Source organism: Neoarius graeffei, chromosome 13 (genome assembly GCF_027579695.1).
Source record: "Neoarius graeffei isolate fNeoGra1 chromosome 13, fNeoGra1.pri, whole genome shotgun sequence".
NCBI classification, from domain to species: Eukaryota; Metazoa; Chordata; class Actinopteri; order Siluriformes; family Ariidae; genus Neoarius; species Neoarius graeffei.
In genome coordinates, this window is record NC_083581.1 from 76,518,461 (window position 1) to 76,530,498 (window position 12,038).

At 43.2% G+C, this 12,038-nt stretch overlaps 1 protein-coding gene across 3 annotated transcripts in view; it reads right to left on the minus strand.

Annotated features, from left to right (window-relative positions):
• Positions 1-12,038, minus strand: part of mtfr2 (mitochondrial fission regulator 2) — a 28,533-nt gene that overhangs the window by 9,648 nt on the left and 6,847 nt on the right. For 2 of the 3 annotated variants that reach the window (XM_060938545.1, XM_060938546.1), the window contains exons 5-6: positions 3,259-3,476; positions 1,890-2,172 (exon numbers count right to left, since the gene is read on the minus strand). In XM_060938545.1, the coding sequence (XP_060794528.1) occupies positions 1,890-2,172; positions 3,259-3,476 (501 nt within the window). The remainder of the gene's footprint in view (positions 1-1,889; positions 2,173-3,258; positions 3,477-12,038) is intronic. The other variant, XM_060938547.1, reaches the window with a different exon arrangement.

Below are 12,038 nucleotides of genomic sequence, written 5' to 3' on the forward strand. Positions count from 1 at the left end.
CTGATCTTATAATTCATTTGAATAATATGCATGATATGTTTTTTAATACATGGGGACTATATTGAAAATTTACAAAAGATACACAAACCATAAAATTATGTGCTAGACCATCAGCCAAGTATTTATTTTCTCTTGCTTTTGACCACTAGATAACTACATGAGCTTTGCACTGGCATGTTTGTCAAGAGTTCTACATCCTTGCATGTTCCTGATTCTGAAAAAATTATGTACACCAATTAATATACAGTACCTAGTAAAAACTGTAATACCATCAATCACACTGAGGCTGATGTGTATACTGTATAGCACAGTAGGCAGTTGGATTCAGCACAAGTAACTTGCAATACAGTTACAGCATCACGGTACGTTGCACATTGAAGCGCTATGTTTCAACATCGCTACATAGGCATGTAATGACAGTGTGACAAGAAATCACAATACAAATTTAGGACGATTCAAATTGATTAAATTAAAAAAACAAAAAAAACAAAACAAAAAAAAAAAAAAAACACACCACTAGATAGAACTCGACGCCAATGGGGATGCCTCCGCCCGGTAGACTACACGCCTTGTTAAGTTGCAATTTGGGGATGGACATTTGACCTCACAGTAATCTTCTCATCTCATTATCTCTAGCCGCTTTATCCTTCTACAGGGTCGCAGGCAAGCTGGAGCCTATCCCAGCTGACTACGGGCGAAAGGCGGGGTACACCCTGGACAAGTCGCCAGGTCATCACAGGGCTGACACATAGACACAGACAACCATTCACACTCACATTCACACCTACGCTCAATTTAGAGTCACCAGTTAACCTAACCTGCATGTCTTTGGACTGTGGGGGAAACCGGAGCACCCGGAGGAAACCCACGCGGACACGGGGAGAACATGCAAACTCCGCACAGAAAGGCCCTCGCCGGCCACGGGGCTCAAACCCGGACCTTCTTGCTGTGAGGCGACAGCACTAACCACAACACCACCATGCCGCCCTGGTAAATTTTTCATCATTTAAATTTTTTTTTTTTAAAATATCATGGAATAATTGAATGGGGAGCCCAGTATTGTGAATCGAATCAAACAGTTACACATCTGTACTACAGATTTTCATTTGTGCAAAAATCAATCAAGGAGTAAAAGATTTAAAAAAAAAGGGATTCTGTCAACCTGTTGAACCATTTCTGGACATAAAATCTGCTTGCCCCTGGCACCCAGGCTACTGATTTGCCCACCCATTACTGCCCATAGTAGAGACAAAGAACATAATGGTCATGCTAAAGATACAACATCCAATGGATTTCCCTGTTTACATTTCTCAGGTCTGTAAATAGCCTGAGTCAGCACAAAGTCAGTCAAACCCTGCTGCTTTTTAGTTAAAGGTAACTCATGGGGCATTAGTAAATTTCAGAGGTTGCTGGATTATTAGGAAGAAGAGGGAGAGCATTTGCTTTGCAAGTGCAATTTGCCTCACAGGCAGCAGGGGGCTCTGTTAAAAAAAAAACAACAACCAAGAGTCATCAGATGACATATCTCTCTTCACCCAAAACCCCACTCCAAATGTTCCTGTTGAACTGATTGCCATGGAAATATGGAAGAAGAAGAAGAAACCCATCCACACACACACACACACACACAAATCCCAAAATGTCAAAAATGACTCCTCTAATCACTTAACAGAACTGTCAGGTTTTGTGAAAAAAATTCCAATAATAGTTTGAGTTATGCTGCGGAAACTAAAATGTTTACAGTGGGACAGATGGACGGACAGAGCAATAGCTATATTACCCTGCATTATATTGCTGGGGGATAAAAATCACAAACTAAGTGAAACTGGTATTGCAGATTTAAACAGAGAAACAGCACTGGCGTGAAAATGGTGTGAGTGTAGGTGTACCTCTCTACAGTGCGGAGTTTAACCTTGTTCATATCTTTCAGGACCTCTAGCATGGAAGGCACTGCAGCTGATGAAGCCTCAGACACTCCAGCTTTATCCTTCTTGGTTGCCCGTCTCTGTCTAATCATATCCATCACAGAGACCTGCTTCAAGCCGAACTCAGGAGGAGGAGGAGGAGGAGGTGGAGGAGGTGGTGGAGGTGCCGTGAAAGGAGTCGAGGTAAGAACAGGAGCAGGAAAACTTGAACAGGGAGTGGTGGGATTGCTTGGGAGGAGACTGTCTGCTGGAATTTAAATAAATAAAAGGCTTTCTTAGTTGTACATTAGGGTACATCAGTTGCCCCCTAAAAATGAAAAGTTCCTCTGATCATGATGCATTTTTGTTTTTATGTTCCTTTTGGTAAGAAAACACACTGAGTGAAATATTTTGACAAAATTCAAAAGTTTAATGGTGGCACCAGGAGCTCAAAGTTATGGAAAAAGCTGCCATTTTATGACTTTTATGACAAAATTTCAATCACTTTTCATGAAACATTATGGCACCTTATAGAGTATACCAAATATCTTAGATACACATTTTTAGTACATATTCTAAATATAATTACCAAGCACAGTTTGAGTTTTAGCTGTTCATTGAATCATTGTTCAACTACTTTTAAACAATACAAATGTATTATGAATCACATTAATGCTTCTCAATCCCTTGCAAAGGTTCTTAACATGATCTCTGGGTCACAAGAAATCAATAAATGGAGTCCAACATTGTGATTCAAACCTTACACGAAAACATACTGTAAAATAAGCGTTTTTTGGCAAAAAATGAACCTCATGGTGCCACCATTAGACTTTTGAATATGGTCAAAAAAAGTTACAGGATGTCTTTATTGGTGAAAAGGAACACCCAAACAAAAATGCATCAGATTTTATGAAAGTGAGGGCAACTGATGCAGCCTATTGTACGTGTTGGATGAGTATTGGGAAATACTTTTTAGAAAAACTATTTAGAAAGATGACAAGTGTGAATAGCTTCATAAAGGCTGGGCTACATTAAAGAAATATTAAAATATTTTGCTTAAAAGTGGTCAGTCACTGCATAATCTTTAACATTGTTCTAAAATGTAGAAAATAGTAAAAAAGTAATAAAGAAAACCTTTTTAAGCTGTATATTTCAGGCCTGATACTGAAATTAAGATCAGCAGTGTTGCAAAATCTTCTGTTTCGGAAAAATTATAGCACTGAAATGCTGTAGCACAAACAGGATAAAAACTAGACTGTCGATAAGTTTCTCTAAAGTGCCATTTTAAGGCATACAAACATCATAAAACATTATAACATGTGCTACTTGAATTCATTTGTGATCAGGAGGTTACCTGCTGGAGTGGTGACGATCATCGCAATCTGAGCTCGTAATTTCTGTAACTCAGCCTCCAGTGCATGGATCTTCTGGAGGGCCTCTGGTTGTGTGCTTGATGCCCGTGCTGTGTGTAATTTCTGGTTACGCAGGGATGCAGGAGCAGGCCGTACACACACGGCTGCTGAAGTTTCAAACCCCGGTGGCAATCCATGCTTCCTCAGTGGGACAGAATTCCTGCAGGAGCAGTCATACGGTATTATGGGTCTGTGCAACAATGTCATTTAAAGCAGATATGGCAGATTCTACCGTAACTGGATCCATTAACCACTTGCCCACAAAATAAGAAATTTTTCTTGTCCTTTTTTCAGTGAGGTAATATTTTCAAGATTGAAAATATGGTATTTGGTCTTCTAAAACAGCACGTCATTTAAAAATACACTGAGTATATCAATAAAAGATTTTTAAAGAATAAAGTTCTATTTCTTTGACATATCTGACAGACATAACTCCCATTTTAAAAATCACTTTCATTATCCCGTGGCGGCACGGTGGTGTAGTGGTTAGCGCTGTTGCCTCACAGCAAGAAGGTCCTGGGTTCGAGCCCCGGGGCCGGCGAGGGCCTTTCTGTGTGGAGTTTGCATGTTCTCCCCGTGTCCGCGTGGGTTTCCTCCGGGTGCTCCGGTTTCCCCCACAGTCCAAAGACATGCAGGTTAGGTTAACTGGTGACTCTAAATTGAGCGTAGGTGTGAATGTGAGTGTGAATGGTTGTCTGTGTCTATGTGTCAGCCCTGTGATGACCTGGCGACTTGTCCAGGGTGAACCCCGCCTTTCACCCGTAGTCAGCTGGGATAGGCTCCAGCTCGCCTGCGACCCTGTAGAACAGGATAAAGCGGCTAGAGATGAGACTTTCATTATCCCTGTTGCTATCGTCAGTGAATTTCTGTCAGATGACCTGACGATAGACTCAGCCATTATGGATCTTTGGTAGTTATCGTGTGGAAGCAGGCTTTATAATTTTTGGGTGTCAACAGATAGAGTTGAAATAGATTAACAGCGAAAAAACTATTTCGTTCACGAGAGAAGCCCACAGTTATTTTTAAAAAATGCTATCGTCAGTCTGTCAGTCAAATGCACCTGACGATAGCAAAATTCAAGCCCTCACCACGCACATGTTGACTGACGCAAAGAGGAAATTCTACTGCGCATGATTTTTGTGACAGCAGACATTTACTTCCGGGCAAGACTTGGAGTTCTGACAGCTAGATTTCATCAAATAAATCAAGGTAAGATTTTCTGTCAGCTATACTGACAATAGAAATTTTTGACGATAGAAACATTGAGAATATTGTGCATTCATATTTAAAATTTTCTGGAGGAAAACTATCGCAAGTTGAGATAAATCAGAGCCACTTGCGACCCTTTCAGCCGACAGGCCATTTCAATGTGTTATTTCCCCGCGAAAGTGACACAGTCGTGTCTATCGTCACTGTTCTGACAATTATTGTTGATATTTCAATTTTGAAAATAAATTCTCTTTATTTCAATATTTTATTTTATTATTTGGTTCTAGTGATGAGGTATTTAATATTATTACTAAATTTGTCAGATTAATAATATAAGAAACAGTTTTGTTGCTATTGTCATCTAGAGCGTCTGTCAGAATATGATGGTAGACGTTAGTTTGTCTGTCAGATTTTGATGATAGAAACCGATGTGTTTTGTTACACCTGCTGGCTCAAACAAGTGCAACATAAAGGGAGACCACACGTAGTAATATAATTTGATATAGAAATGTATTCAAGTAATAGATAAAATCAGTAGTATGAAAAATAAAAATATAATGTACGAAGGACTATGTCCAAACGACAAACCAAAACCCCAAAAATGCCTGGAAGGAGGAAGCCCCTCCCCTCCTGGCCAACTGATCTCCTTAAAAGGCCAGGCCCCTTGTTAAACCGGCTCTCCGCACCTGCACCCCGATCACCTGCTGATTAAACACATAAGAAGACAGGGAACAGGGCGGAGCTAAGGGCTCCTAAATGAGACAGGGTCGTGACACCCCCCTCCTTAAAACAGAGACACACCCCTGTGGGTCTCTATAAATGTAACAATACAGCAATAATACACATTATTCCAAATACCTAAATACCACAATACATCATAACCACATGTGAATCAAACACTAATAAGGGCACAGCAAATATTAAACAACAAATTCAAAATCTCACGCATTCTAGTCATAACGAGATGATACACAACATCCAATCACAAAGTCAGCACCCTCCTGCGTCACACTCTCCCAACCCACCGGCAAAACCTCGGCGCCAGGCAGCTATTTAAGGCAGGCAGAAACGAGAAAGACGCATTCGCTTCTGACATGATCAGATATGCAATTAAGAAATTAGTCATCCATAGGAGATTGTGACAAAGCATCAGCCATGACATTTTCCACCCCTCTAATATGACGAATTTCTAAATTATACGGTTGGAGAACCAATGCCCAGCGCATAAGACGCTGGCTAGGGCTCTGCAACAAATGGAGAAATGTGAGCGGGTTGTGGTCAGAATAGACCACCACTGGTCGAACCCCTCCACCCACATAAACATCAAAGTGTTGCAGAGCCCAAACCAACGCCAGCGCCTCCTTTTCAATAACAGAATAATTCAATTGATGTCTATTGAACTTTTTAGAAAAATACCCTACTGGATGCGCAATATTGGCTTTATCTAACTGCAACAAAACCGCACCAGCACCCACTTGGCTTGCATCCACCTGTAACTGAAAAGGCACATTAAACCTAGGAGCAGCCAGAACAGGAGCGGTGCTCAATAGCAACTTCGCATTTTCAAACGCAGTCTGACAATCTAAAGACCAAAGAAACTTAACATTTTTTTTCAAAAGAGCAGTCAATGGAGCGACAACAGTGGAAAAATTGGCACAAAAACTACGATAGTAACCCACCATACCTAAAAATCTCATCAATTCTTTTTTCGAGGTAGGTGGGGGAAACGCATCAATAGCCTGTACCTTGGCTCGGACTGGGCAGACTTGACCCTGGCCCACAACCTTACCAAGGTACACCACAGTAGCACGAGCAAACTCGCACTTAGCGAGGTTAACAGTAAGCTTTGCAGCACGCAAGCGCTCAAAAAATGATCTAATACAAGACAGGTGTTCTTCCCAAGTATCACTATATGTCACAACATCATCAAGATAAACAGCACAACCCTCCAACCCGGCAACAACTCGATTCATGAGTCGCTGAAAGGTGGAAGGTGCGTTGCGTAATCCGAAGCTCATGACATTATACGAATACAAACCTGATGGCGTTATAAACGCAGAAATTTCTTGGGCTCGCGGTGTCAATGGAACCTGATAATACCCCTTTAAGAGATCAAACTTACTGACAAAGTGAGCTGAGCCCACCCTATCAATACAGTCTTCCATCCTTGGAAGCGGAAAGGAATCGGGCTTAGTAACCTTATTCACCTTACGATAATCAGTGCAAAACCGAAATGTGTTATCCGGTTTAGCAACTAACAAACATGGTGACGACCAGCTGGAATAGGAAGGCTTAGCCAAGCCATGATCTAACAAATATTGCACCTCGGCTTCCAAGTATCTCTCTCTCTCAGGCGGCACCCGGTAAAAACGTTGACGAATGGGCTGACTATTCGCAACCACAATATCATGTTGAATAACATCAGTACAGGTAGGCACATCAGAAAACAAAACATCGAATTCACAAATCACAGATCTCAATTGGCCTTGCTGTTCAGAAGACAAGTGACCAAACAAACAATCCAAATTTGACAACATTTCAGAATTTCTCAATCGCGGTTGCCACACTGTACCCGAGGAACTTGTATCCTCAGGAATCGCCACGTCCTGAGACTCCGCCTCCACTTCGCTCACCACAGCCAAACCGACAGCCTTGGTACTCCCACCACCAAAGTCTGTCTTCAAAGCGGGAGCATAGTAGGGCTTTAAAAGATTAACATGGCACAACTGAGTAGCCCTTCTACGATCTGGAGTGGACATTCTCTCTCTCTCATTATCTCTAGCCGCTTTATCCTTCTACAGGGTCGCAGGCAAGCTGGAGCCTATCCCAGCTGACTACGGGCGAAAGGCGGGGTACACCCTGGACAAGTCGCCAGGTCATCACAGGGCTGACACATAGACACAGACAACCATTCACACTCACATTCACACCTACGCTCAATTTAGAGTCACCAGTTAACCTAACCTGCATGTCTTTGGACTGTGGGGGAAACCGGAGCACCCGGAGGAAACCCACGCGGACACGGGGAGAACATGCAAACTCCACACAGAAAGGCCCTCGCCGGCCCCGGGGCTCGAACCCAGGACCTTCTTGCTGTGAGGCGACAGCGCTAACCACTACACCACCGTGCCGCCCGGAGTGGACACTAAATAATCTAAATCAGTCACCTGACGCACAACTACATAAGGACCCGAAAACTTAGCACAGAAAGGCGAGCCCGACACCGGAAGCAAAGCCAGAACCTGATCCCCAACGTTAAATACACGCTCTACAGCGCGTCGGTCATACAGGCGCTTCATTTTTTTCTGTGCTTTGGACAAATTTTCCTTAGACAGTTTCCACGCAAGCAATAACTTTCTTCTAAAACCGTGCACATAATCAATTAGGTTTACAGGGGGCTCCACCTGCTCCACTCCCTCTTAACACAGAAAGAGGTCCACGAACTTTGTGCGCAAACACCAAATCATTTGGGCTGAATCCCATGCTCTCCTGAGTAACATCACGAGCAGCTAATAGGAGCCAAGGAAGACCCTCCTCCCAATCTTTATTCAACTCCACACAGTAAGCGCGCAATAAAGATTTTAACGTACAGTGGAAACGCTCTAAAGCGCCCTGACTCTGCGCATGATATGCGCTACTTACCCTATGTTTAACGTGGAGCTGATTCAAAACTTCCTTGAACAAACCCGAGGTAAAATTACTACCACGGTCACTTTGCACGATCTTTGGTATACCAAATATGGACATGAATTGAGACAGCGCTTTAACCACAGAACGAGTGGTAATGGTGCGTAACGGATAGGCCGCTGGGTACCGCGTGGCCTGACACATAACAGTTAACAAGTAGGCGCACCCAGACTTCGATGGCGGCAATGGACCTACGCAATCAACAATTAGATGTTCAAATGGTTGCCCCACCACAGGGATAGGATGTAATGGCGCAGACTTTATTGTCTGATTTGGCTTCCCTGTCAATTGACAAACATGGCATGTCCGAACATACTCAGCCACACTCTTTTTAATCTTCGGCCAATAAAAATGCTGTAACAATCTCTGGTACGTCTTACGCACACCAAAGTGTCCCGCGACATCACCATGAGCTGACTGTAACACCAACTCCCGAAATTTCACCGGTACCACCAATTGCAATATTGGGTCAGCATCCCCATAAGCAGACCATTTACGCACTAATACCCCATCAATAACAAAATAACCACTCGTATAAGAATTCACATCATCTACAGGCAACGCCCCACTCAACACCCCTGCCAACTCTTCATCCCCTTGCTGCGCTGCAACAAGATCCTCCCGGGGCAAAGATGATGGCAAAACTGGAACAGAAATGGCACTAACCTTAACATCTTTTCTGCGACTCTGCGCACGGGTCACAGCACAGGCACAGAACACATCAGGGAACTGATCTCCACATTCGTCCGATACCACAGGCAATGGCACTACACTTACAACAGGTGACGGCGCTGACTCAGCCCACACCCGCCCACCGGCCAGGTTGTTTCCCAGTATAATATCCACCCCTTCTACTGGTAACTCGGGCCGAACAGCCATCGTAACCTCCCCATTTATTAAATCGGATTCCAAATTAAATTTGTGTAAGGGTACAGAAAATGTGTGCATTCCTATCCCCCGAATCAGAACGCAACGGTGTGTATCAGACTGTTCATTAACTGGCAACACATACTGTTTTATAAAGGACTCAGAAGCCCCAGTGTCACGCAATATTTTTACTGGCACTTTCTGCTGGCTGCCCACTACAGACACAAACCCAGTTGTAATAAATGGCCCATAGCCACCATTATACTCTGTCTCCTTCACCGACATGTCAACACTCACGTCAGCCGACACACTGCACACAGAACTAGTCAACACCTCTTGCTTCCTAACGCTCGCATCCTCCAGTGGCGTCCCCACGCCCCTGGAGGAAGCAGCGTGCACAGGTTTAGAGGATGCAGCACCCACAGGTTTAGCTGGAGCAATTCTACCCCTACCCTTTCCCTGCAAAAGAGGACATTCTTTCTTCCAATGACCGCGCTCGTTACAATAACGACACTGGTCATCCCCAGTAACACTGGGATATGCAGACTGCCTAGAAACAGAAAAACGATGATAACGAGGGCCACGACTACCAAAAGACACACCATTATCATTAACAAACTTACCCTTGTGGATCAAAACAAACTCGTCTGCCAACACCGCAGCTTCAGCGGCAGTTTTAACTTTCCGCTCCGTAATATAAAAGTTACAATACGATCAGGAATGGTGTTTTTAAATTGCTCAAGCAAAACTAAATCACATAGAGTCTCGAATATATGGACACCTTCAGCTGTACACCAACGATTGAAAAAAGTAGTGAGCTCCCTAACGAAATCTGTATACAGCTGCCTGTCACCTTTTCTCCAATGTCTAAACTTCTGACGATAGGCCTCGGGGACCAGCTCGTAAGCTTTCAATACAGCCCCTTTAACCGATGCATACTTCTTTCTCTCATCAGCGCTCAACGCAACGAAAGCATCCTGGGCTTTTCCCGTGAGCACACTTTGCAACAACAAAGTGCGCTCCGAGTCACTCCACCTTCGATCAACAGCCAGATTTTCAAACAATGCGAAAAAAGTTTCAAGATCTCTATCGTTGAATTTAGGCAGAAGTTTAACCATATTTGCTACATTACATTCCTTAGAATCGCCGGTATTTCCAGCGCTATTCACGTCCACACCCCTACGTAACTTTTCATATTCCAGCTGCCGGTCTTTATCACGGACATCAGCAGCCAGTCGGTCTCTCTCTAATTGAAACTTAATTAGTTCCTTCTGCTGCTCAAAAGTTAAATGTGTTGTAGACGGAACTACAGGTGCACCCAATACTGGTACACTAAAAGGTATCATTTTGGAAAAATCTAACATCTCCAATTTTACCAATTTGTCTTTTACGGCCAGTCTCAATTCATCCTTTCTTAAAGTCTTGGGTAAATCTGTCACAAACTCAAAATGTGCAGCTACCTCCCAAAGTTGAGCCTTCGTCAAACCATTTAATGCCTCCTCCAACGGAGAATCCACAAATGCGCTCACACTATCCATGACAACTTACCAAATGTCAATACAAAAATGACCAAATAACACTCACAACCGATCCAAAAGTTGCCAAACTGTCCTGACCAAATTTACCAAACGCCAACCTACTTACCACGCACCTAACCAAGTTACTAGCCTACTTGTGCCAAAACCAAAAATAGCTGCCCAAATTACTAGGCCAAAAGTAGCTGCCCAATACTATTTACCAAATGCCCTTTTCATGCATATCAACCATTCCTTGAGGCGCATGTCCCACAATTGCTGAAAGTTAAAACGCACAGGAGTAGCCCCGCACCTAACTCAAAAGAAATCCCTAATTAAGACTAAACTAGTCTTCAGGAGCCCCCATACGATTGAGTTCCGAAGAACCCCCCCCGCGTTCGACTCCCAAACACAAAAAACTAAAATAACAAACTAAAAAAACAAACAGCGTTAGGCGCTCTACTCCTACCGCAGGGTTTGCACGTTACTCCGGTGAATCTAATCCACCTGCGTTACCTCAGCAATCAAGGGGCAACTGCCTCAACCAAAATACTTGGTACTAGAACGATGAGACTTCCTCCTCCCCCAAACAAGCAAAAACAATTAAACCAACAAACCAAACGGAAATGTATCAAAATATACAAAAATACTACGCGAGTCACCCACCAATTTGATGCGCTAGTTTATCCAAAATCGGTTCCAAAACCGAACGAGCCCCCATATGTTACACCTGCTGGCTCAACAAGTGCAACATAAAGGGAGACCACACGTAGTAATATAATTTGATATAGAAATGTATTCAAGTAATAGATAAAATCAGTAGTATGAAAAATAAAAATATAATGTACGAAGGACTATGTCCAAACGACAAACCAAAACCCCAAAAATGCCTGGAAGGAGGAAGCCCCTCCCCTCCTGGCCAACTGATCTCCTTAAAAGGCCCAGGCCCCTTGTTAAACCGGCTCTCCGCACCTGCACCCCGATCACCTGCTGATTAAACACATAAGAAGACAGGGAACAGGGCGGAGCTAAGGGCTCCTAAATGAGACAGGGTCGTGACAGTTTCTATTGTCATTTAGCATGTCTGTCATGTCAGGTTTTTATTAATTAGTTACCAGGACTACTGTCCTAAAATTTACTGTGAATGTCCAAGACCCCAAATGCTACTAGAAAAACTTAATAGAATGATCAAAATAATCAATTCAGCAATTTAAGGAGATGGGACTTAACTGGCCTCTGTTATGGTAGAATCTGCCATATATAAAAACATTTGGACATTTTCTAAAATGAAAAACGTTAATCTCTGGGGTACACCTCGACTCAGATAGAAGGAAAAGCACAGGACCAGGTCCTCTGGAGATCCCTTGTCAACGGCCTATACCCCAGGAGGGGGGGTCAGGGCAGAGAAGATATAAACATTTGGACAATTTTTTTTTTTAATGGAA